At 40.9% G+C, this 27,874-nt stretch overlaps 1 protein-coding gene and 1 long non-coding RNA gene across 4 annotated transcripts in view; one reads left to right on the forward strand and one right to left on the reverse strand.

The window, feature by feature from the left end:
• tdrd9 (tudor domain containing 9) overlaps window positions 1-23,994 on the reverse strand; it is a 150,138-nt gene extending 126,144 nt beyond the window's left edge. Inside the window, exons 1-3 of one of the 3 annotated variants that reach the window (XM_059958509.1) lie at window positions 23,864-23,994; window positions 9,557-9,651; window positions 1,228-1,388 (exon numbers count right to left, since the gene is read on the reverse strand). In XM_059958509.1, coding sequence (XP_059814492.1) covers window positions 1,228-1,388; window positions 9,557-9,638 — 243 coding nt within the window. In that variant the 5' untranslated portion in view covers window positions 9,639-9,651; window positions 23,864-23,994. Of the gene's footprint in view, window positions 1-1,227; window positions 1,389-1,503; window positions 1,606-3,685; window positions 3,827-9,556; window positions 9,652-23,863 lie in introns of those variants that run through there. The other 2 variants (XM_059958514.1, XM_059958513.1) reach the window with 2 other exon arrangements.
• A 149-nt stretch (window positions 23,995-24,143) lies between these two features.
• LOC132386297 (uncharacterized) lies at window positions 24,144-27,134 on the forward strand. The gene is made up of 3 exons (XR_009509468.1): window positions 24,144-24,201; window positions 26,539-26,675; window positions 27,123-27,134. It is a non-coding gene; the product is annotated as an uncharacterized LOC132386297 (long non-coding RNA).
• Window positions 27,135-27,874: the final 740 nt, after the last annotated feature.

The raw sequence follows: 27,874 nt of genomic DNA on the forward strand, positions 1-27,874 counted from the left end.
GTCTCATCTGCAAGGATGAGTCAGCATAGAGAGAAGAGGTGCAGCGGCTAACGGATTGGTGCAGAGCCAGCAACCTGTCTCTGAATGTGAACAAAAGAAATGGTTGTTGACTTCAGGAGAGCATGGAGCAACCACTCTCCACTGACCATCAACGGTTCCTCGATACAGAATGTTAAGAGCACCAAATTTCTTGATGTTCACCTGGCGGAGAATTTCACCTGGTCCCTCAACACCAGCTCCACAGCCAAGAAAGTCCAGCAGCGTCTCTACTTTCTGTGAAGGCTGAGAAAAGTCCATCTCCCACCCTCACTACATTCTGCAGAGGATGTAGCGAGAGCATCCTGAGCAGCTGCGTGGCTTGGAAATTGCACCATCTCGGATCATAAGACCCTGCAGCTGATAGTGAGGTCAGCTGAAGGGATCATTGGGGCCTCTCTTCCCGCCATTACAGACATTTACACCACATGCTGCATCCGCAAAGCTAACAGCATTGTGAAGGACCCAACGCACCCCTCATACAAACTCCTGTCCCTCCTGCCATCTGGCAAAAGGTACCAAAGCATTCGGTCTCTCATCACTAGAGACTGTGTAACAGTTTCTTCTCCCAAGCTATTAGACTCTTCAATTCCCAGAGTCTAGTCTGACACCAACTTACAGACACAGACACACACACACTCAACTGAACACCACTCCATTCCCTCTGTAATTTTTGCTCATTTCTTTCTCAATTCCTGCTAAAACATTGTTTACATTTGCATTATTATATTGTAATTTGCCCTTTACTGTGCCTATGTTTTGTTTATTAATTATTGTACTATCTTGCACTGTTTTGTGCACTTTTTGTAGTCCTGTGTAGGTCTGAAGTCTAATGTAGTATTGTGTTGTTTCAGGTAGTCTAGTGAAGTTTTGTGTTGTTTCATGTAGTACCATCGTCCTGGAGGAACTTTGTTTCATTTTTACTGTGTACTGTACCAGCAATTATGGTCAAAATGACAATAAAAGGTGACTTAACTTGACAAAGTAGTAATAACCATTCAGGTAAAATATTTTTGATGTAGAACTATCAGTACATTGACTTTAACTTTGGTCAAAGTACTGGCCTTTACTGTATTTTACAATCTTTTAAAACGAAGCATGTTTACAATTATACAAACTCATCATAAATGTGATGCTTGATTATGACACAATAATTGAAACTAAAGAGCAAAAATTGAAGATTAGTCCTACCTGTTCTTTGTATTTAGTAATTGGCAATTCGGGATACCTATAGTCTCCCAGTTTTATGCTACTTGTAGCTTTTACATCAGAAAGAACATTTCTTGAGTTCATACTGTACATCTTGGGAAGGTCCTTGGCATCAAACTTTTGCATTGTACTGCTGTCCACATCTGGATGACAATGAGTGTTTAAATTAAAACCTCTAATTTTAAGAATTTTTTTTACATGAAAAATAAAATATTAAGATTTTTATAAGGTTTGGCATGCATTCTGTAAAAGGCATACTTATATAGTGTAACAAAGTCTGCATTTTTCTTTCCTGATGTAATCAGCACCGAACTTCTAAACAGGATACACTACTCTAACCTCGGTCGCTGGAAGTGATTACTAAATGCACAGAAGAAAACACAGGTGTGAGCGCATGACATATCAAGTGATATTAAACATGATTTGATTCAAAGCCGTCATAGAATCAAAATTACAACATGCCCCTGAGTGGCAGATTTAATATTTAAGGATTTCAATTTTGCAATATTTAGAATTTTTCAGCAATTTCCAATTGAAGCATGACATTCAAAAGGTCTAGGTGTACTTGTGTGTTTATATATAAAAGGAGGCAATGAGAGAAAGAAAATTTTCACTATGTAGCTTTATGTAATTAATATGCACCAATTTAATTGTCAGAAGGAGGGAAAAGGGAAGCCAGTGCAGAGTACCCCTGTGGCTGTTCCCCTGAGTAAGTATACCACTTTGGATACTCTTGAGGGGGACAACCTATCGGGGGGGGGGGGAGAGGAGAAAGAGTTGGAGCACCAGGTATCTGCCTCAGGAAAGAAGGTGAAGAGGACTGCTGTGGTGATAAGAGATTCCATAGATAAAGGAATAGAGATGATATTCTGCGGATACGAAAGATACCTGGTTGAAATGTTGCCTTCCAGATACCAGGGTTAGGGATATGTTGGATTGGGTCCATAGCATTCTAAAAGGGGAGGTGAGGAGCCAGAAATCTTGGTACATATTGGCAGCAATGACATAGGGAGGAAAGGCGGGGTGATCTTAAGATTTTAGGCAGCAAGGTAGAGAGCTGAAAAGCAGGACCAGGATAGTAATCTCTGGATTGTTGTTTGTGCCACATGACAGTCAGAGTACAAATAGCACTGGTAGATGAATGTGTGGCTGAGGAACTGGCACAGGGAGCAGGGGTCCAGATTTCCAGATTATTGGGATCTCTTCTGAGGATCTCCTGTACAAAATGGATGGGTTACACCTGAACCCAAAGTGGATCAATATCCCTACAGGCAGGTTTGTAAGAGCTATACAGGAGAATTTAAATGAATCTGGTAATGGGATGGGAACCAGAGTGATAGGGCCATGGATGGAGTAGTTGGTTTACAAAAAAAACAAAGCAGCATGTAGTGATATTGCCTACAAGGACAGGCTGAAGATGGCAAAATTCCAGTCAATGGGATGAGTTACAATGAAGAAGGGAGACAAAAATCAAAAAGGGCTGTGAATGCTGGACTGGAGGTGTTATATTTGAATGCATCCAATATACAGAACAAGGTAGATGAACTTGCAGCGCAGTTAAAGGTTGGCAGATATGATATTATGAGCATCACAGAATCATGGCTGAAAGAAGATTATAGCTGAAAGTTTAATGTCCAAGAATACACATTGTATTGAAGGGACAGGCATTTAGGCAGAGAGGTGGGGTGGCTTTGTTGATTAAAAAACTGAAATCAAATGGTAAGAGTGTGGTGAACTACATATACCTGTCTGGACACCCCCCCCCCGCCCCCCACTGACTGCTCCAGTGGCTCCTCCCACAGACCCCTGTATAAAGGCCATTGGAGGCACTGTTCCTCCCTCAGTCTCCAGGATGTTGTGTGGTGGGCTCTTGCTGCTGACACTGCTGACGGTGCTTTCTTCCAGCTAATAAAAGCTACTCACATCTCTGAGAGTTATTGATGGTGCATCAATTTTATTAGCTGGAATTTTAAAACATGGGAAGTATTTTACATCCGGAAAAATTGGACATTGATCCTCATGCCCCAGAAGCAGCTATTGCCTTTGAACTCTGGCTTCCATGCTTCCAATCATACTTGGAAGAGATTCCCATGACTGAGCCTGCTATCATGCACAAAATCCTCCTCTTCAAAGTCAGTCCGAAGGTATACTCCCTTATCAGGGACCTGCCGACCTACCAAGGTGCACTGGATGCCCTCAAAAGACAGTACCTGCGGCCGATGAACACCATCTACGCTAGACATCGCTTAGTGACGCGGCAGCAGCAGGCCGGAGAGTCGAGCGCCGAGTTTGTCCGGGCCCTACAGACATTCGTGCAGGCTTGCGACTGCAGGGGACTGATGGCGGAACAACATGCAGATCGCCTGGTACAATATGCCTTCGTTATGGGGATCAGGTCAGTGTACGTCCAACGGCAGCTGCTGGAAAACGCCAATCTTACCTTATGCTCGGCGATCGAGCTGGCCAACATGTTGGAGGCTGCTCTGCACAATGCTGGCGCCGTCCAGCCGCACAATCTCCCGCCAGCCCCATGGACGCTGCAGAACCCGCCAGCGAATCAAACTCGGCTGCTGCCAGTTGCGAGTCCATGCACTCCCTGCTATCAACCACAGCCGCTGCCAGTTGCAAGTCCGCACAGTGTTACTTCTGCGGACTCGAAAAGCACCCCCGAGAACGCTGCCTGGCCCGAGAAGCTACCTGCTCCAGCTGCGGAAAGAAGGGCCATTTCGCCAAGGTCTGTAAGTCTAAACCACGAGTGGGGTCGAGCAGCGCCGCGTGCGAGGCATGGGGGCAGCCATCTTTGTCAGCACCACCTCGCTCCACCTCCAACCCACAGGTGCTTACCGGGCACCAAGACAGCGATTCCACTCTGGCCTCCGTGACCCTCGACCAAAGCGCCCCACACCAGCTTGCAAGGTCAATGATGGACATCCTGGTGGAGGGGCACAGGACTAGCTCCCTGTTTGACACGGGCAGCACTGAGAGTTTTATTCACCCAGACACGGTGCAACACTGCAGACTCGTGACACAGCCAGTAAGCCAGAGGGTCACCATGGCTTCTGGTTCGCATTCCACAAACATCCAGGAGGGATTGTGCAGCGACATTGTTGGTGCAGGGCACAAAATATCGGGACTTTGCACTACTGGTCATGCCTCAACTGTGTGCGCCTGTGCTATTGGGGCTGGACTTCCAGAGCCACCCCAAAAATGTGATTATGGCATATGACGGGCCCCTCCCGCCACTCACTGTCAGGAATCCTGAGTTTTATGGGACTTCGTCATATACCCCGCTACTGACCACACACACACACTGACCTGCACAACCCACCCAGCACCATGCCGACAGCTGCGCTACTGACACCACTTGCAGCCTCTCCAACCTCAAGATCCCTCCCCCACCGCTATTCGTCAACCTAACCCCCAACTGTACACCTGTGGCAACTAAAAGCAGGAGGTACAGTGAGGGGGACAGGGCCTTCATTCAGTCGGAGGTGCAGTGGCTGCTCAGGGAGGGGATCATTGAGCCAAGTACAAGTCCTTGGAGGGCCCAGGTGGTTGTTGTTCGGTCCGGGCAGAAAAATAGGATATTCGTGGACTATAGCCAGACCATCAATAGGTTCACGCAGCTTGACGCATATCCTCTACCCCGCATCACGGATATGGTCAACCAGATAGCTCAGTACAAGGTGTACTCGACCATAGATCTGAAATCCGCTTACCACCAGCTCCCCATCTGCCCAGAGGACCGCCCCTACCCCGACTTCGAGGCGGGCGGCAGGCTCTATCACTTCCTGTGCATTCCCTTCAGTGTCACGAATGGTGTCTCTGTCTTCCAGAGGGAAATGGCCCAGATTGTGGACCAGTGCCAACTGAAGGCCACATTTTCATATCTGGATAACATCACCACCTGCGGTCATGACTGGCTGGATCACACCACCAACCTCCAACGATTTTTCCAAGTGACCAAAGCTCTGAACCTTACCAATAACAGGGACAAGTGTGTGTTCGGAACCACCTGACTCGCTATCCTTGGGTATGTCGTGGAGAACGGGGTAATTGGCCCTAATCCAGACTGTTAGATCCAGGCACCCCCTGTTAGAACTCGCTCTTCCCACCACCCTCAGAGCCCTCAGTCGGTGCCTGGGCTTCTTTTCCTATTACGCCCAATGGCCTCATTACGCAGAAAAGGCCCGCCCTCTGGTCAAGTCCACCACATTTCCCGTCAGCCGAGGCCCGCACGGCCTTCAACTGCATTAAAGGGGACACTGCCAAAGCAACGATGCATGGGTGGACGAGACCATTCCCTTCCAAGTAGAGAGTGACACCTCCGACTTCGCACTGACTGCTACCCTCAATCAGGCAGGCAGGCCAGTAGCATTTTTCTCTCGTACCCTTCAAGGCTCCAAAATTCAGCACTCCGCAGTGGAGAAAGAAGCCCAGGCCATAGTGGAAGCTATTAGGCACTGGAGGCACTATCTCACAGGCAAAAGGTTCACCTTGCTGACTGACCAGCACTCCGTTGCATTCATGTTCAGCAACCAACAGCGGGGCAAAATCAAAAATGATAAAATTTTGTGGTGGAGAATAACTCTCCACCTACAACTATGATATCCTGTACCAGCCTGGAAGGCTCAATGAGCCCCCTGATGCCCTACCCCGGGGAGCATGTGCCAGCGCACAGCTCGACAGCTATACGCCCTCCATGCAGATCTTTGCCAACCGGGGGTCACCCGATTTTACCATTTCATGAAAGCCCGGAACCTGCCTTACTCCCTTGAGGACATCAGGACGATGACCAGGGACTGCCAAGTCCGCGCTGAGTGCAAACCGCACTTCTACCATCCTGAAAAGGCGCAACTTATCAAGGCCACCCGCCCCTTTGAGCGACTGAGTGTTGACTTTAAGGGCCCCCTTCCCTCCACCGACCGCAATGTCTACTTGCTCAACATTATCAACGAGTACTCGCGGTTCCCCTTTGCCATCCCCTGCCCTGACACCACTGCCACGTCCGTCATAAAAACCCTGCGCCAGCCCTTCACTCAGTTCGGATATCTCTGCTATGTCCACAGTGATAGAGGGTTCTCCTTTATGAGTGACAAGCTGTGCCAGTACCTGTTGGCTAGGGGCATTGCTACTAGTAGGACCATGACCTATAATCTCCAGGGAAATGAACAGGTAGAGAGGGAGAATGCCACAGTGTGGAAGGCCACACTTTTAGCCCTTAAGTCAAAGGGGTTGCCAGTCTCTTGATGGCAGGAGGTCCTCCCCGAGGCACTCCACTCCATCCACTCCCTGTTATGTACGTCCACCAATGCCACCCCTCATGAGCGCCTCTTTTCTTTTCCCAGGAAGTCTGCCACTGGGACCACCCTACCGGCTTGGCTGACGCCCCCAGGGTCAGTGCTGCTACGGAAACATGCGAGGAGCAATAAATACTTCCCGCTGGTCGAGAGGGTTTACCTACTACAGGCGGACCCCCAATATGCCTACGTGGTCTTACCTGATGGGCAGGAGGACACGGTCTCCATCCGTGACCTGGCGCCCGCAGGAGCAGCAGACCACTACTCCAAACATTCCACGGTAACTATGAACCCTGTACCTACTGAGGTGACACCACGCACACCAAGCCCTACACAGACTCCTCACGACACTCCCATACTGGGCGCCTCGCATATGCATATACCGGGTGCCTCGCACACTCATGAGGGATCACTGTCGCCTAATGGGCTGACACCTCAAGTCAGGCCAGAACCAGCACAACCACCATCTCAAGTGCAATCATCACCACCGGCACCTGTGCAATCACAGCCGGTGCTACGTAGATCGCAGCGACAGATTCGACCACCTGATAGACTTAACCTGTAAATATACTTGTAAGAAACTTTGCCCCATGGGGACTCTCTTTTAAAACAAAGGGGGGGGGGGGTGAATGTGGAGAACTACATATACCTGTCTGGATATGCCCCCCCCCCCTTGCTGACTGCTCCTGTGAATCCTCCCACAGACCCCTGCATAAAGGCGATTGGAGGCACTGCTCCTCCCTCAGTCTCCAGGATGTTGTGTGGTGGGCTCTTGCTGCTGACAGCGCTTTCTTCCAACTAATAAAAGCCTACCTTGACTCACGTCTCCGAGAGTTATTGATAGTGCACCAGACAGATAGGTGACATAGGATCAGAGAGTGTAGAATTGTGGTTGATAAAGCAAAGAAGGTGCACGAGTAACAAAATCCTGATGGGGAGTTATATACAGCCCTCCAAATAGTAGCAAAGATGTAGTCAACAAATTGCAAGAGACAAAAAGTGGATGTCAAAAAGGCAATGTAACAATAGTCAAGGGTTATTTCAATATGCAGGTAGATTGGGAAAATCGGTGCTGGATCCCAACACTGGGGGGGGGGGGGGGGGGAGAGGAAGAGATTAGCTAGTCTGCATTGGGTACTGTGCAATGAACCAGAATTGATTAGAGAGCTTAAGATAAAAGAACCGTTAGGGGAAAGTGATTATTATATTATAGAATTTACCCTGCAATTTGAGAAGCTAAAGTCAAATGTATCAGTAAAACAGTGGAGTAAAAGGGAATTACAGAGGCATAAGCGAGGAGTTCATAAAAATTGATTGGAAAGGAATTCTAGCAGGGATGACAGCAGAGCAGCAATGGCTGGGATTTCTCGCAGCAATTTGTAAGGCGCAAGATATACACATCCAAAATAAGTAATATTCTAAAAGAAGGATGACACAACCATGGCTAACAAGAGAAGTATACCATAGAGGCAGCATATAACAGAGCAAAAATTAGTGGGAATGGGAAGCTTTTAAAAACCAACAGAAGGCAGAAACAAAAAAGTTAATAAAGAAGAAAAAGATGGAATACAAAGATAAGCTTGCCAATAATATTAAAGAGGATACCAAAAAGTTTCTTCAGATACATAAAGTGTAAAAGAGAGGCAAGAGTAGATCTCAGACCTCTGGAAAATAATGTTGGAGAAGTAGAAATGAGGAACAAGGAGATGGTGGCCAAACTGAATAAGTATTTTGCATCTGTCTTCACTGTGGCAGACACTAGTAATAATCTGAAAGTTCAAGGATGTCAGGGGGTAGAAACATGTTAAGTTGCCATTACCAAAAAAAAAGCTTCTTGGGAAACTGAAAGGTCTGAAAGTAGACAAGTCACCTGGACCTGATGATATACACCCCAGGGTTCTGAAAGAGGTAGATGAAGTAATCTTTCAAGAATCATTGGATTCTGACATGGTGCCAGAGAACTGGAAAATTGCAAATATCGCTCCACTCTTCAAAACGGAAGAAAGGAAATATGGGCCTGTTAGTCTGACCTCAATGAGAGGCCTCAAAGGAGAAACAGTGGATTTTCAGAAGGTCTTTGACAAGGTGCCACACATGAGGTTGCTTAACAGATTAAGAGCCTTCAGCAGGACAGCCCGAAACATCGAATGTACTCTTCTCCATAGATGTTGCCTGGCCCACTGAGTTCCTCCACCATTTTGTGTGTGGTGCTTGGATTTCCAGCATCTGCAGATTTTCTCTTGAAAGTAAATGCAATGTTAGCATTCATTTTGAGATGACTTGAATACACAGTAAAAGCAAAGATGTAATGTTGAAGCTTTAAAAGGCACAAGTGAGGCCTCACTTGTGAGTATTGTGAGCAGTTTTAGGTCTCTTATCTACAGAAGGATGTGCTGACATTGGAGAGGGTTCAAAGGATGTTCGCAAAAATAATGGGGGGGGGGGAATCTCACTGAACCCTATCATACATTAAAAGGCCTCAGTTGTGTAGATGCGGAAAGGATGTTTCTTATGGTGGGGGAGTCTAAGGCCTGTGGACACAGCCTCGGAGTAGAGGGACATCCATTTAGAACAGAGATGAGAAGGAATTTCTGTTGCCAAAGAGTAGTGAATCTGTGGAATTTGCTGCACAGGCAGCTATGGAGGCCAAGTCATTAGGTATATTTAAGGCAAAAGTTGATAAGATTCTTAATTAGAGAGGGTCTGAAGGGCTATGTATAGAAGGCAGGAGATTGGTGCTGAAAGGGAAATGGATCAGCCATAATGAAAGATGATATTTGATGGACCAAATATCCTACTTCTGCTTCTATATCTTATAGTCTTATGTTAATAAGTATTTTTAAATGAGAAATATCTTACCCTTCATCATCATCCAGTATTGAGTCCTCTGTATTAATTATTTTTTAAAATAAACATTTCCAGACTTTTCTCAATAATATTTATGACAACTTAAAACTTTCTCATATTTTTCAGAACCCAGATCAGTTATACAATTTAAAAAAAAATCATACCTGCGTCAGGAAAGACTTCGGAATGGGAAACTGATTGTTCATTTTGATATTCAGAAATGTTCACAAATTTGGCTTCAGTCATTAACTCTAATTCACTGCTGAAACAAAGAAAACTGTGCCTTTGGCAAAATATATTTTCCAAGTGAAAACTTTGCAAATCTAAATTTAAATTTCTGGATTAGAAGATTTCCTGCTGTGGATTACAGATGATTCTAGTTAATTGGGACACTTTAGATCCATTAAACAGCTGCCCCAAGTCGCCAAAGTTTCATGGAAATCATTAAAAAGGTATTTTAAAAAACTACCATTTCACTGTGTAACAATTTATGTACTTATACAGAACAAATTAGAACACTATCAATACTATTACAGCACTATAAAACTGTGTAATGGTTCCAAATACGCTGCCATGTTCTTTTGATTGATTGTAGATGAACAAAATCAGCGCAGACACCTAGTATAGATAATTGACAAACTTCAAACGTTTTCAATGACTACATCCTCCAAATCTTCATCTTAACATTCAAGATGAGTGTTGAAACTTTCAAATTCTTCAGTTCCTAGTTCTCCATTGAACTTACTTTAATATTTGTGTTTTTTGCACGATTTTTAATCTATTCAATATATGTATACTGTAATTCATTTACTTATTTACTATTATTATTTCATCTTCTATATTATGTATTCCATTGAACTGCTGCTGCTAAGTTAACAAATTTCATGACATATGACTGTGATAATAAACCCGATTCTGATTCTAGCTTGTTGAAAGTCCTGAAATCATTTCATCTGCACTCCAGGCCATTTCTGGTCTGAATGCTTGAAATCAGTAAGCAAAACAGTTCTTCTTTATTTTTTAAATTTTTAAAATTAATTTCTACATACAATAGAGTTCAAGAAAATACATATAATAAAACAAAAAAGATATAATACCAAATACATTATATTTGAATCACATTGACAAACTCCTTACCCTATATTCGTGTAGACTAATTCATGTTGAGATATGAATAATTTTTTAATAGGGAAAAAATCTATACCCACTACCAAAGCCAAAGCTGTTTGGTAAAGAGAAAAAGGAAAAAAAACCTTATCAGATAGTGAAATGTGCCATTAACCAGCATCTGTACTTTAATGGGAAATAAAAGGTTTTGAAAGTAAATCAAAAACGGTTCCCGTAAATTTTGAAAATTTTGGTTAGATTCAGAAATTGAACAAAGAATCTTTTCTAAATTTAAGCATGCCATAACATCACGTAACCATTGAGCGCGAGTAGGCGGAATGACATCTTTCCATTTAAGCAAGAGCACCCTCCTAGCCATTAAGAGAGATAAAAGCCAGAATGTGCAAGTCAGATGTCTTCAAAATGATATCGTTCCCTCCAACAATACCAAATAAGGCGGTCAAAGGATTAGGCTTAAAACTTACTTTTAAAACTACAGAAAAAGTTTGGAATAGTTTCGGTACATAGAGATACAAAGAAACAGAAAATTAATTAAACATCCGAGCTCAAACAATATTCTTCAAGAAATTGTTTTGCGTCTTTGTGTGATTTAAACCATTTAAACGATTTATCGGGTAAAATCAATTTTAAGCGGCCAGGGAACAGCAAAGCCGGTCGAGGATTCCTTTGAAAACGTTCCGACATCGCCACTTTAAAACACAATCATTCTTGCATTGCTTCGGGACAATAACCTTCAAACAAATGAAACTTAAGATTTTGATGTTCAATAATTCCTTTACCACAAGCAAATCCAATTAAGTGCTCCTTCGTACTCACATAATGAAATCAGAGAATAACAAGATGTCATTTTAACTCTTTCAGTGGTTTCAGCTTTAAAGACCTACGTGTGCGATCCAGTACTGGAGGGGAGGTAAGGACTTCGGAACCAAAAACTTCCATTAAGAATTGAGAGAAAAATTCAGTAAGGTTCCCGCTCTCGACGTCTTCACTGAGTCCTATTATTTGCAAATTCTCTCTGCAACTGCGACTCTCCAAATCAATATTCTTGGCTTTACACTGCTCCAAAGTACGAGTAGTCGAATTTAATTTCTTTTCAAAAGAGTTCATTCTGGAAACTCTCCGTTTCCCAGTTTCAATAAGCTCAGAAATTTACCGTTGTTGCTCTTCGTTCTCTTTTTCAAGTGCTTTCATTTTAACTTTGATTCTCTTCAATAATACAGCAAATCCAGTGAATCTTTTGTCAAGTTTTTCATCCAATTTTTCATCCAATAAATTCAAAATATCCTGTAAAGTAAGTTGAGGCTGCATAGGCTGATCTTCTTTCTTCCCATTTCCATTACCAGTTTCCTTGCCTTCGGCTAATACCTTTCTTGCTCTAGAAGTAATTTCCGTCGATTAAACTTGAGAATTCAAACATATATAGATGTTAAAGACCCTTTGATATCTATAATAAAAGGGTGATTAGGAAATTGAAAAATGACTGGAGCAGAACCAAAGCGTGACCTACGCCATCTAGCGTCAAGAGACTCCCTAGTTTGGAATACTTCTTTCCAATATTTTTCAAGACTTGGACATATCCAAAACAGATGAATGAATGAAGCTTCTCCATTGTTACACCTATCATAGTAGGGAGAAATATCGATATAAAAATGCGATAACTCACCCTTGGTCATATAAGCCCTATGAACCACTTTAAATTGTAAGAGGAAATGACGGGCACATAACGGTGAAGTATTAACCAATTTAAAAATTTCATTCCAAGTTTCTTCAGAAATTGAAGCCTGTAAATCTTGTTCCCAAAGATTTTTGATTTTGTCTAAAGAATCATTTCTCATTCCCAGCAACATATCATAAATATTGGATATTGGACCATTATAAAAGGGTTTCACATTAAGAATTTAATCTAATAAGTTCTTATCAGGACTTGTAGGAAATCTGTATCATGGAGATGGCAAAAAGTCTCTAAATTGTAAATATTGAAAAAAAGTGGGTTTTGGTAAACTATATTTAGTTGACAGTTGTTCGATCGAAGAAATACTTCCTCCAACAAACAGATCCTGGAAACATTCAGTATCCAATCTATCCCATTGTTTAAAAACTATATCAGTCATAGAGGGCTTAAAAATTAATTGAAAAATGGGACTAGAAAGGGAAAAAACTCAATAAACCAGTGTTTTCTAAATTGTATTCAGATTCTCAAGGTATGTTTAACTACCACATTTTCAGCTATTTTACTTAAAGATAAAGGAAGTGAAGATCCCAAGAGAGAGACGATAGAGAATTTATTAACAGAGTTAGCTTCTAAAGAAACCCACCCTGGACAGTCCTCATGATTAATATACTATAACCAGAACACAAGATTCCGCATATTAACTGCCCAATAATAAAACCTAATATTTGGTAAACCTGAACCTCCATTCTTTTCAACTTTCTGGAGATGAACTTTATTCAGTCAAAGACGTTTATTTTTCCATATATAAGAATCAAGAGAATCAAAAAAGGATTTAGGAATAAAGACAGTTAAGGCCTGGAAGAGATATATAAATTTGGATAAGATATTCATTTTAATAGAGTAAATTTGGCCAATCAATTATAACGAAAGAGGTGATGAATTTGATAATGTTCTTTCTATATAATTTAATAAAGTAACAAAATTTTCCTTAAATAGGTATTTATAATTCGTAGTAATTGTTACACCTGAATAAGTAAATTGGTTTCTTACAATTTTAAAATGATGATTAGTATCAGTTGATACCAAATGTGATTCAAAGGAAAAAGTTTACTCTTATGTAGGTTTAATTTATATCCAGAAAACTGGCTAAAATGAGAGAGTAGAGAAAGTGCAGAAGGTAATGAAGTCTCAACATTAGAAACAGAAAGCAATAAGTCATCCGCATAAAGTGAAACTTTGTGGGTAGTACCCTTCTGCAAAATACCAATGATATCACTAGGTTCTCGAAAGGCAATAGCTAAGGGTTCTAAGGCCAGGTCAAAGAGCAAAGGGCTCAAAGGACAACCTTGTCTGATTCCACGTTGAAGTTTAAAGGTACTAAAAAAGATCCTTCTATATGTTTGGATTCTCATACTGAATTGCTGCAAAAACACAGAAAAGAAACTTATGAGGAATTTCAACGATTCAGAAAAGAATCCTCTGAAGAGTTCAAGCAATTTGGCTCTGAAATTAAGCAGCTAGGTATAAAACTGGATTCTATTAAAAAAACCTTAACTGAGCACAATAAATGAATAAAAGAGAATGAAGAAATCCTGTTGATTCTGGTTGAGAAGATGGATGACCTGCAAAAGTGTTATGAAAAACAATCCAAGGCTAATGAAGAATTAAGACAGAAGAGTACTGATCTAGAAAACAGAAGCAGAATATAACTTAAGAATTCTTGGTCTCAAAGAGCTAACTGAAGGTGATTGCCCTACAGAATTCTTTGCAAACTTTCTGGTTCAGCTATTCCCTAATATTTTAAAGTCGACACCAATGATTGACCGAGTTCACAGAGTGCTTGGGAATAGTATGCTTGGAAATAGACCACATTCAGTAATAAACTGCTTTCATGAATTTCAAACAAAGGTCTTTATAATTTGTGAATCCCGTCGGAAAGGTATGATTGATTACAATGGCAAGAAGATTAGGATTGTCTAGGATTTCTCAGCAGAGATCATGAGGGAGCGTACTAAGTTTAAAAGTGTCATGTCAGAACAGTTCAACAAAAATTTTAAACCTTCTTTACGATATCCAGCTTGGCTCAGAATTATATTGAGGGATAGTTTGAAGGAATGGTTCTGTTTGAGTTTAGAGGCTCAGGAATTTTTTAAGTCAGAAAATTGACTATTATTTTTTATATGAACAAGTGCATATTTTACCTTTGGTAAACTTTGTAGTCAACTCTCTTTTTGAACCTTTTAAATGCTTTATTTTGAGAATAAGACTTTAACGAGCTAATACTTCATGTTTATATTATTTTATATTATACTTATTTTTCTGGAGTTCTTGATATCAGAATTAAGTGTCTCTTTTTTTTTAAATCTGTTGTTTTGACTAGGTTGGACTACTTCTAACCATGCAATTAATTTGGAGCTAAGTCAGCAGGTTCTCTGGGGGGATGTTATCATTAGCTGTAGGCATCAACTTTCTCTCTTTGGGATGGGGGAGGGGGGTTGGGTCCCCCCCCCCCCCCCCCCCCAGAAGCTGTTTTGGATTCTTAGCCAAATCTGTTGCTTGGTTACCTTATCTCAAAGGTCACTGTATAGTTTTATTAATCATTTCGGGAACTATCCTTCTTTTCTTTTAAATAGTATTAAAATGGATTATACTACTAACTTACTGTGAAAAGGTTAAATCACCCTGCAAAATGAAATAAGATTTTTGCCTATATTAAAAAACTTAAGGTCCCAATTATTTTTTTATATAAGAAACTCACATACGTAACTCTGACCATTCACGCATTTTTAGCTGATGGAGAGGATTACACTTTCACTCTTGTTTTCAGGCAAAGTCTAGGGGAGTTTTGATTTTTATAGATAATACAGTTCCCTTTGTTGAATACAAAATCTCTAATACTAATGGGCATTTTGTTATTGTATCAGGGAAATTAGAGAATTTATAGTATTTGCTAATGTATATGCCCCAAATATCGATGACCCAGGATTCTTTGAGCATTTTTTCATTTCTGCCTGATTTGAGTTTGTACGCATTGGTGATAGCAGGAGACTTTAATTGCTGGTTAGATCCAGTTTTAGATCGGTCATCTTCTAAACCAGCAACACTTAATAAATCAGCTTTGTTTGTTCATTCATTCTTAATGAAATGTGGTATTGTTGATGTATGGTGCTTTCTACATCCAGCAGACAGAGAATATTCATTTTTCTCTCATGTTCATCATACATATTGCAGAACTGATTTTTTTTTTATTGATAGCCAAATGATTCTACTACGTTGATCTTGTGGATATAAAGACATTGCTATCTCTGATCATGCTCCTGTGTTTTTATGTTTAAATCTTCCTGGTTTTCCTCAAACAGATTCTGGCATCTTGATCTAACTTTGTTATCTGACAAGGATTTTCTAAAGTTCTTGGAGAGACAAATTATTCTCTTTTTTGAAGAGAATATGTTGAAGGAGACTTCTAAGCCTTGTTATATGGGATGCCTTTAAGGCATATATTAGAGGACAAATCATCTCTTACACTTCAAGTGTTAAGAAAAAAGCTAATAAATAGGGAATTAATTTAGCCAATCCGCTGAAACAATTAGACCACGAATATGCCTTGGCTTCAGATCCTGTTCTATATAAAAGACAAGTTGAAAATAAAACTAAATACCTTCTTTTATTAAGGTATCCTATTGAAACTCAACTCCTAATGGATAAAAGACAATTTTATATTCATGGAGATAAAACAGGTAAATTATTGGCTAACCAAATTAAAACTTCTATTGCTAAATGACAGATTAAAGAGATTTGTAAAGTTAATGGTGTCAGGATAACTGATCATTTAGAAATAAAAATACCTTTAGAGAATTTTATTTTAAACTTTATAGTTTTGACCCTCCTAAAGTTAATACTGTAATGAATAACTTTTTAGACCAATTAAATATTCCTACACTTTCTGTAGATAATCAAAAACAGTTGGAACAACCTAGTTCTTATGAAGAAATTGCCGAAGCTGTACGTTCACTGCTCTCAGGGAAGGCTGCAGATCCTGATGGATTTCCTGAAGAATTTTATATACCTCATTTATGTTCAGTCTTTTCAGATTCTTTTAAGTTGGGTAGGTTGTCGCAACCTTTTTATGAAGCTTCTATTTCGCACATCCTTATGAAGAGTAAGAACCCAACTGAATGTTCTTCATATAGACCAATCTCCTTTCTTAATGTTGATACTAAAATCCTATCTAAAGTTCTGGCTTGTAGGATTGAAAATATCTTACCACTTATCATTTCTGACGATCAGACTGGATTAATAAAAAATGATATTCTCATTTTAATATTTGCCAGCTATTAAATGTTAGCTATTCCCCTTCTAAGGAAATATCAGAATGTGTGATATCCCTAGACACTGAGAAGGCTTTTGATCGGGCTGAATGGCATTAATTATTAAAATTTTTAGAAAAATTTAACTTTGGGCCCAACTTTACTCAATGGCTTACATTACTTTATTTAGCTCCTTCTAATTGGGTTCTTACTAATTCTCAGAATTCTAAACCATTTAAACGGCAAAACAGTTCTGAATTGTCTTTATAGAAGTAACTGCTGTCGCTGATAATAAATTAACTGTGCACAGAACACACACACTTTCATTAAGTATACTTTTTATTTACTTGTGCAAAGGAGAACAACCCTGTCACCCTCACTGTACTCAAGTCTGAACAGAAAATTGCTATTTTTATACAGACTTGGCTTGTCAGTTACAGATGTTGATTACTGCAAGTTGTGTAGGTTTTGAAAATTCCTTACTTGCAAGATCAATCTTCATTCACAATAAAGGTGTTAAAAGTCAATCGAAACTTCAAGCGGACACAGAGGGCATTTTGAAATTAGTAAGGACAAGAGAGCCTTAGTTGTTGGTTATGTTCCACATCCTTCTGTCATCTCCTCTGTCTCAGGCGCCCCCATTGTGTAAAGGAACGCTGTGTCTCAGGAATATCTTTCTGGAAAAGTCTCAGTACAAGGCCTCACTTGTTTAGCCTGAGTATACACTGCCACAGTCTGTCTTCACAGTGCTAAGCAATCGTGTCCCTGGCAGTCTCACTTGACTACAAATGCCCCACCTATTGCCTTTACTGAAACCTCTGTATCTTACTGCTCATTTCTTACCAACTATCAGTGAAAAAAAATCACTGCTTTTTGAACATAAGCACACACAACTGATGCCATTTAAAAACTATTCCCTCTAAGCATGATGTCTTGTCTAACAGCCACACAATGAACTGTTTGGCAAATTTTCCTGCCCCAATTAAGCATGTCCCAAATAAACAAAAGAATTCCTTGCAATCTTGATTAGTTTTTGCTCTTAAGAGTTGTCCCCAATAATACCATCCTGCTTAACCGTTGACTCAATGAACCTGTATCTACAGTATTCCACAGTTTCATGCACATAAATTCTACCACAGCTCAAAATTGTGACCAAGACGTTTCATATCCCAAAACTTTCAGCATCACACAGCAAATGAGAAGTGAATAAACATTGAGAACTGATTTTTACCAAAACCTGTCCAATAAGCAATGGGAAAAGATACTGAGAGGAAAAAAAATCAGTGGTGACAAATAATTACACATTATCATTCACTGACAAACTGAATAATTTTTCCTTCTGATTTAGATCCATAATACGTGTATGTACCTAACAGAAGTTCTTTAATACTGTAAATACAAATAAATTCTCTTGCACAAATACCAGACTAATAGGAAAAATAACTGTATTTCACTGCATAATGAAATATGTACTGTTGTACTGAGTGGCGATGAGCATCGATAAAACTTCCATGTTATTAGGTTTTCATGGATAACATTTTCAGAGAAAGGGAACTTGCATTTATTTAGCATCTTTCATTATTATTTCAGCACCTCCAAAGAAATTACACCCATGGAACAAGTTTTCATGTAGGAATTAAAGAAGATACTTGTGCAAAACAATCACGTTGCTGTTTGTGTCAGCGTGTTTATGTTTATGAAGCAATGTTCAGAGCATGCTTTATGAACACTAAGAACTTAAATTGAAATCAAAATCTAATAAAAAGTTGGATTTCAGTTCCTGAAATCTGGGCAGTTTAAATGGTTTGGTGATATTTAGATGGGTGGAAGGGTCTACTTCTGTGCTGTAGTTTTCTATGACTATGAATAAAAACCAAATATCTCATTATTGCATGAAGATTTTGTCTAGAGATTCTGAACATTTTAAGTCATATTTATGCATAAATAAGAGAAAATTCTACTGGTTTCCACAAAAGTTCTAGCACCACTGTACGACTGGGTGGAGCAATGTGGTGGTGATTTCCATGGGAGCAGAGATCTGTCCTCAAATTCCACTTCCTGCCTGTGGAGAGGAGTCCTGAAGGAGCTCTTGCTTGGGTGCTTTCAGTGCTCTTACCAGCCTTAACAAATGGGATGAGTTGTCATCCTGCTGGGGAAAGGCTGCTTCTTGCATCCTGCCAGCAGATAGCTTAGGATCACCACCAGCTTCCCTAAGACATGAGGGCACCATCTATAGCACCCTTGGGACAGCAGTCTTGCATCCTGTCAGGATGTGTTGGAGGTTGGCATTGGTGGTATCACATAGGGGGCAGCTATCCTCACAGCTGAACTACTGGTGATGATTTCAGTAGCAGGACAAGGTATCATAAGTTGCTCTGATGAGGAAGCTAACCTGTTGATGCTGCCCTCCCATGAGATCCATCTTCCCAGGAGGCCATGTGCCACTGTCTTCACCCTGTAGTGCTCCCGCTGTCCTTGCCACCTCCTCCACTACCATGGTTTTCCTTTCTTTCTTTGAGTCCTGCCACAGGGTTTCGCCCAGAAATGTTAACTGTACATTTTCCCCCATAGATGCTGCCTGGTCTGTTGAATTCCTCCAGCGCTTTGTGTGTTGCTCAGTTTTCCAGCATCTGCAGATTTTCTCTTGTTTGTGATCGCTTACCCCAAACTTGGATCCTCTAGTTTTAAATACTTCTGCTATGGGAAAATGGTTTCTATCTGCCCTTCAAAAATTTTATGCACTTTTCAGGTCCTCACTCAGCCTCCCCCTACTACTAGGAAATCAAACTGAGCTCTTTACTCTCTCCTCATACCAAAACACTCCACCCCAGCAACATCGAATTACCTTCTGCACTGATTCCAGTACAGTCGCATTTTTCCTACAACACGTTAATCAGAACTGCACACAGGAACACTGACATCAAATTCACAAACCTGGAATCACTTGGACTATTCTTGCTGTCCTTCTCAAATAAAAAAAAGTCTAGTTTATTGTCATATGCACATGGCAATGAAAAACTTACTTCCAGCACCCCAGCACCACAGGCACACAGTGTCAGAAAAGCAATATTCACAAGCTGGGCCTATGGGGGAGACTTGATAAAGGTGCTGATCTATCTTACCTCTGTATCCCTCCGTGACCATTTTTGATCTAGTCACAACAGATGGCTTTTGAGCTGTATGCAGCCACACAGCTGTGAGTACAGCAGTGGGCTAAGTAGGCATCCTTGAGCTACATCTGCACTAAATGTGTTAGTCAAGTAGCATTGCAACAACAATCTCACGCTCAACATCAGCAAGACCAAGGAATTGATTGTGGACTTCAGGAAGGGGAAGTCAAGAGAACACACACCAGTCCTCACTGGGGGAAACCAGTCGTGCAAAGAGTAAGCAGCTTCAAGTTCCTTGAAGTCAACATCGCAAATGATCTACCTTAGGCACAACATGACCTAATCATGATGGAGGCATGTCATTGGCTCTACTTCATTAAGAGTTTCATGACATCAAAAATGTTTGCAAACTTCGAGAAATGTATGGTGGAGAGCATTCTGAGTGGTTACATCACTAACTGGTATGGAGGCTCCAAAGTACATTATTGAAAGAGGCTACAGAGGGTCGTAGACATAACCAATGCCATCAAGTCACAATACTTCCTCCCATCAAGAATGTATTGAAGAGGTGTTAAGTCAAAAAGGTTGCATCTATCATTAAGGACTCTTGCCATCTGGGGCATGCCCTCTTCTCATCACTATCATCAGGAAAGCGATGTAGGAGACTGAAGACCCACATTCAGCAATTTAGGAAACCCTCTTCCCCCATCATCAATTTCTGAACAGTCCATAAATCCATAGGCATCAACCTGTTATTCCTGTTTTGCACTACTTATTTATATAACGTAGTAATTTTGTGTCTTGCACTGTACTCCTGCCACAAAAAACAAAATCACTACATACTTCAGTTATAATAAACATGATTCTGGTTTCCCCAGTCACCTGGCACCTCTTCTATGACCAGTGAAAATTTAAAAAAGTCAGAAGTCCAGCAATCTCCTCCCTCGTCTCCCATAGCAGCCTGGGTTATATCTAATCAGGTCCTAGAGATTTATTACCAATATGTCTGCTGACATCTAATACCTTCTCCTTTTCAGTGACAATGTGATCCAGAATTTCATGAAATCCCTCCACAAATTCTCCAACACAACAACTTTCTCTCCATATTCAAGACCTTGCCTATGTGCTAAGCCATTAACCATGGAAACATGCCAAGCATGTGAGCCACTGATCTTCCTCAATGCAAAATACAAGAGAGATCATAGATCAAATTTTGCAAATGAGAGAGTTTCCAATCATTGTCTATGGCCACCATGAAACTTAACTACCGCTTCAAATGCAGTTAACAAATACATTTATTTTAATTATTTTTGAACATATTCCAAGAAACATCAGATGCCAAACATACCTCAGAATGTAACCAACATAGTAGGTTTGTGAGGAGGCCCATCAAAAACACTGAAGTTAATGAAAATCAAAACATGTCAGAACAGATTTTTTTTAAAAACTGCAGCAGAGTCAGAGATTTATACAGCATGGAAAAGAGCACTTCGACTCAACTTGTCCATGCCAACTAAGTTGCCTTCTTGATCTAGTTCCATTTGTCCATGTTTGGTCCACTTCTCTTATCCATGAACTTTCAGAAAATGGAAAATGAATTGCAAAATTCTGACGCTGAATTTTGTGGTGAGGACACAGGAAAGGTTTTCATCTGATGATTCTTCCATGAAGATCATATTTGTGCAGGTGTGGCTGCACAGTAGAACATGGCACCACCACTCCAGAGTCTGCTAAATCTTCCTGAAGGTCTTTTGCAGTCAAACAGGGGTTTGGGTTTGCCTTTCTAGTGAGCAGTTCTACAAGCAGTTCTTTTGGAACGCTTTCTTGGTCTTCCAGACCTCAATTTGACCTCCACCATTCCTGTTAACTGCCATTTCTTAATTACATTATGAACTGAGGAAACAGCTACCCGAAAACGCTTTGCTATCTTCTTATAGCCTTTTCCTGCTTTGTGGACATCAGTTATTTTAATTTTCAGAGTGCTAGGCAGCTGCTTAGAGGAGATAAGGTTGGGATAAGGTTTGAGGAGTCAGGGTATTTATAAAGCTTTAAAATTTACATCACTGGGCCTTTCCCAACGATGATTGTGAACAAGCCATAGCCCTAACAAGCTAATTAAGGTCAGAGACCTTGGTAAAAGTTATCTGAGAGCTCAAATCTCTTGGGGTGCCTAAACTTTTACATGGTGTGCCCTTCTTTTCTTTCCCCACTCTAAAATTGTACAAAACAAATATAATACAGTAATCTTCATTACAATGTTGAAAAGAATGTTTTATCTTTAACTTCATGTCTTTTGGAGATCCGTTCATCTTCTACTCACTTAACTATTCACAGTAATAGAAATTTTGACCGGGGGTGCCCAAACTTTTGCATGCCGCTGAACATCCATAGCAATGAACTGTTTTGAGAGGCTGGTGATGAAACGTATTAACTCCTGCCTAAGCCACAACTTAGATACACTCTTATTTGCCTACCAGAGCAACAGGTCCACAACAGATAACATCTCATTGACTCTTCGCTCAACCCTAGAACATCTGGTCAGCAAAGATGCATATATCAGGATGCTCGTTATCAAGTACTGTACAGCTCAGCATTTGATACCAGCATCCTCTCAAAACTAACCACAAGCTTAAAGACCTTGGCTTCAATACCTCCTTGTGCAATTGGACCCTCAAATTCCTCACTTGCAGTTTGGATTGCTAATAATATCTCCTCCATAATCTCCATCAACACAGGTGCACAACAAGGCTGTGTGATTAGCCCCTTGCTCTACACTTATGACAGTGTGGTTAGGCAGTTGCAATACCATATTTAAGTTTAATAACGCTGGCTGAATCAAAGTGGTGACAAATCAGCACGTGGGAAGGATACTGAAAATCTGGATAAGTGGTGGAAGAGCAACAACCTCTCACTCAATCTCAGCAAGACCAAGGAACTAATTATTGATGACAAGAGGAGGAAACCATTAGTTCATTAGTCAGTCCTCATTGGGGGAAATCAGAGGTGGAGTGGATTAGCAACTTTAGATTTCTTGGTGTTCTCATTAAAGAGAATGTGTCCTGGGTCCAGCACGCCAGTGCCATTAGAAAGAAAGCATGGTAACACCTCTACTTTCTTAGAAGTTTGCAAAGGCTCGGCATGTTATCTAAAACTTTGACAACCTTCTATAGAAGTGCAGTGGAGAGTATACTGACCGATTGCATCATGGCCTAATATGAAAACATCAGTGCCCTTAAAGCAAAAGTCCTACAAAAAGTTGTGAATGCAGCCCTGTTCATCACAGGTAAAGCCTGCCTCACCACTGAGCACATCTTAATGGAGTGCTGCCACAAGAAAGGACTGCCACTATCAAGGCCATGCTTTCTTCTAGCTGCTACCATCAGGAAGGAGGTACAGGAACCTCAAAGCCCACAGCACCAGGTATTACCACACATTATCACAGCATCAGGATTTTAAACCAGAGTGTTAAATTCATTCAACACAAAACTGAACTGTTCCCACATCCTATGGACTCACTCTTCATCTGTGTTCTGGATATTGATTGCTTATTTATTGTTACTTTTTATTTTTCTCTTTGCATTTACTGCAATTGCCTGCAAGAAAATGAATTTCAGAGTTGAATATGGTGATATATCTTAACTTTGATAATAAATTTACTTCAAACTATTTACAGCTTAGTTAAGCATGGCCAAGAACTGCTGGCTTTAACAAAGTTACTCACATATTATGTTAAAAAGCAAAATCTGTTCCAATAAGTAATCTTTCATTAAGAAAAAAGAAAAAGACAAATTCCAAAGTTTTTTTGCGGTAACGTGTTGGGTCAGGTGCCTAACGTTGATATACTGGCCTATTAACAAACTGATAGTTTGCTTTGACCACCAAGTTGCTAAACCAGACGAAGTGATTTTTCACCAGATGAATTTGATTCATTTTCTAATATATTATGTTCATGATCACTTTTGTGAATAATGTTCAGAAGTTGCGAAATAAGAAAACTGTTTGAAATACACACCGATTATAATGATCTACGTTAATGTGCTCAATAATGCCGAGTCCCGAGTTTGTCTGGCAACGTGGGAATTGCAACCACAAGGAACTTAGCGTCAAAATTCGGGAACGCCCCAGGTGCATTTGTGCAGGGATGTGGAAGCCGGTGTTGGATGCTCCCAACAAAAGGGGAACATCCCCCTCCTTGCACAGAGCACCTGGCCGCGACCTACGAAGTAGACATTGAAGGGAGACACTGAAGCTCACCAGTTTGGCCGAGAACATTCGGGATTGGGGCGACACGGCTCTGAAGAGGGATCGGCCACCAACGACTGCCGTTTTCTCCCCAAGCACTCGATATCCCCAACATTCTTGTCAACGGCAACCCGATCATTTATTCGCCATGCCATCGGGTTCTTGATCATGGTACCAGGCGCTGGACGCGTCGAATACACGCGGCACGAGAAGATTCCAGGCGCTTCGGTTTTAAGGCACTGCGCACGCGTGAATCTAGTTGCGCACGCGCCGTTCCTCAAAGCTGGAGGGTGTGGCTTGAAGCGTTCCGCTGAAGTTGGTGACTTTGAGGACCAAGGTGCCACCATTCAGTACGTACATAATTATAACTCACGGAGGGAGGGAGTGAATTTTGATGGAATGACACTTGGTCAACTCTCTTACACTTCTTGATTTTTATTTATCTGTCCAGCTAAACTGCCAAAAGCATAAACACGTTTCAAGACAAAGATTATTATCTAGACTGCACTAATAAAAGATGGTCTCAGATTATGTTGTGACCTTTTAATTCATAAACTCTGAGACAGTTCTCAAAAGTGATTGCCATCAAGAGGAAACCCACACAATCCTCAAAAGTTACATGCCCAGCACCTGTAGATTTTCTCTTATTTGTGATTTGACTTAGAAACAGGGATTTTGTTATTCAGAAGTCCAATTATCCCATGTTTACATTGTATTTAAGGTTCTCAGTGTCAAGTCTTAAATTTCTAAATAAGCAGCTTCAGAGAGTGAAGAAGCTGCTCTGACAAGGTCTTACCTACATCGACAGAATTTCGGAGGCAAATAAAAACCAAAGGTGCTGGAACATGACTCTTTTTGACATTAAGCTGCCCCCATTTTTACATATGTCCTATAAGCCAATTTTGTCCATAGTTTGGAAAATACACACAAAAACAAATCATTTGATGTGGTAACCACGCCTCCACAGTACTTCAGATGAGTGTTCATAGCCTGGAATGAACTCCATATGGAAACTTCCAATATTTTTAGGATTATCAACATTCTGGAGAAAACCCAAGCTCTGCACCTGTACAGTATACAAACCCTCACTCCTTCTGCTAATGGAGTTATATTTTCCCCCCAAGTGTTTTTCAGCAATCACAACTTGCAGTTAGATTCCAGAAGCTGATTTACTGATTTGTGGATGCCTGACATCAAAATTAAAGGAGGAAAATCCTGGTGGTTCTGCCCCAATTATTTTGACATTCTATCTGAACAAGAAAATGCACGGAAAGAACTCATGGTTTCTTCAAATTTTTTTAAACAAAATAAATTTCATTCATAGTACAAAATTATTTACAAGAATAAACCATTCAAAGCCTTTTCATTCTTTACATTCATAGGCGATGTTTTCCTTACTGTTCTATTGCATTCATACACATGCTATGGTGGTATACTGCTACAATAATAATTCAAAGTCCAAAGTACACTTATTATTAAAATACATATATATCACTATATACAGCTGAGACATTTTTGCAGGCATACACAGTAACTATAAAGGAACAATAAAAAACCTATATAAGCAATAAATATCAAGAGCATGAAATGCAGAGTCCTTAGGTTGTGGAAACAGTTCAGTGATATGGTGAGTAATGTTATCCCCTCCAATTCAAGAGCCTGACAGTTGAGGGGTAATAAATGTTGCTGAACCTGGTGGTGTGCGTTCTGAGGTTTTATACTTCTTTCCTCATAGTAACAGCAAAAAGAGAGCATGGTCTCAGTGGTGGGGGTCTCTGATGATGAATGCTGCTTTTGTGGGACTGCGCTCTACGTAAATGTGCTTATTTGTTGGGAGGGCTTTACCTGTGATGCACTGGGCAGTACCCACTACTTTCTGTAGGCCTTTCAGTTCAGGGACATTGATGTTTCCATACCAGGCTGTGATGCAGCCAGTCAATATGCTCTCCATCGCACATCTACAGAAGTTTGTCAAAGATTTAGATGACATACAGAATCTTTGCAAACTTCTAAGGAAGTAGAAGTGTTGCTGTGCTTTCTTCATAATTACACCTCCTGCTAGACTCAGGACAGATCTTCTTAAATTATAACACCTAGGAATTTAAAGTGGCAGACCCTCTTCACCTCTTATCCCCCAATGAAGGGTTTCCTCTCCCAGCCCAACCCCTCCATCTCCTGCAGGAGCTGAACCCTACATGGTGGTCCTTCCCCTCTGAGCCCTTGCGGTTGCTGCACTTATTGCCCTTTTTAACTATACCAACTTACTTGAAATGAAAAATATTGCAATGGAAACCCACAGGGATCCAATTACAAATAAGAGAAGATCTGCAGATGCTGAAAATCCAAACAACATACACAAAATGCTGGAAGGATTGAGCAGGCCAGGCAGTATCTATAAAAAGGAGTATAGTATATATACTATATATAATAGCAGTATATATTCTCCTGTTAGGAGAATATATCGGCCCGAAACGTCGATTGTACTGTACTCTTTTCCATAGATACTGCCTGGCCTTCTGAGTTCCTCCAGCATTTTGTGTGTGCCACCGGGATCCAAGTTCTTCATACATCATCATTCAACACCAATAACACCTATCAATGTTATCAAATTAGTGTTTGTAATTTGTTTTATTTCTTGTTCGTTCCATGAATAAATACCGAATCTGGATACACACCTTTATAATCAGCCAATCAGAAATAAGATTTCTCCTAGACCCTTCCTCCATTGCGACGTGAAACCAAGAGGGGCGCTGTTGCGGGCGGCGGCGAGTTGGGACCTGCGGCCTTCGCTGCTTACTGACCTTGGGAGTGAAGGAACGACAAGGTATTTACCAGGGTATCATGTAGGTTGTCGTTCATTGAGTGTAATAAGCTGGGCAGTGGGTTATATTACATTTGCTGTGATGGATAGTAATTTAATTTCACTGAGAAGGTGAAGATTCACCGAACTGATCCTGAGATTGCTTCCTCTGGGCCCTTGTAGTTCGAGAGCCGAGCCGGCTGAAGGGTTCCACCAGCTACAGGCCAGAGGGGATTCTGTCTGTGGTGAAGCTTAAGTTTACTGTAATTTTCATTTAATGTTTGTGTAACAGCGTAGCGATTTAGGCTGGAGGGGATTCTGTCTGTCATGAAGCCAAGTTTACTGTAATTTTCATTTGATGTTTGTGTAACAGCACAGCGATTTTAAGACTTGATCTTCCCCGGTCTCTTGAGGGGAATTGCCCGCTTTCCTTGCCAAATCCACGATGTTAACTTTCTCTTTAACCCGCAGACGATGTCCGGTCGAGCTGTTGCAGAGTGGTGGTTTAAAATGAAACCTTATGCTTTAGCTTACCGGGAGTTATGGCCTAGTTTAGCTGTGACAGCGGTCATATTCTACAAGATATCATATGGAGGTGAGTGTCTTAAGAGTTTTTAAAATTGCCTTTGTAGGGCATGAGATTTATGAACATTGTTCAGTGTAACTGATGTCTGATTTGTGTTGAGCAACTCCGACACCGCGGGACCTGCTATCCCTTCCGTAAAACTGGAAATGGAAATGTTGAATTTTTCAACATATTTAGGAACTGTTTCGAGTAGTAGGTGGCTCACGGTCCCAACACTCAAGGTTCAAATTTGACCCCTGTGTGGATGTTGCACGTTGTTCCTGTGTCTTAGCAGATATCCGCCAGCTGCTCAAATGATTTCTTGTATTCCAAGACATGTCGATAGATTAATTGGCCATTGTAAATCGCCCTGGAATAGATTGTGGGGTGGGAGCAGATGTTAGTGTGAGAGAATTGGTTGCGATGAAAATGCATGGGGGTGTGTGATTGAATTAACACGCGATTCTGCAGATGGTGAAAATCCTGAGCTATACATATAAGCATACAAGATGCTAGAGGAACTAGCAGGACAGGCAGCACCTATGGAAATGAATAAGCAGTCGAACTTTTGGGTCGAGACCCTTCATCAAGACTGGAAAGAAAAGGGGAAAGAAAAGGTTTGGTGTGGTGGGGGGCAGGGAGTTATTTGAGAATAAAG

Source organism: Hypanus sabinus, chromosome 2 (genome assembly GCF_030144855.1).
Source record: "Hypanus sabinus isolate sHypSab1 chromosome 2, sHypSab1.hap1, whole genome shotgun sequence".
Taxonomy (NCBI): Eukaryota; Metazoa; Chordata; class Chondrichthyes; order Myliobatiformes; family Dasyatidae; genus Hypanus; species Hypanus sabinus.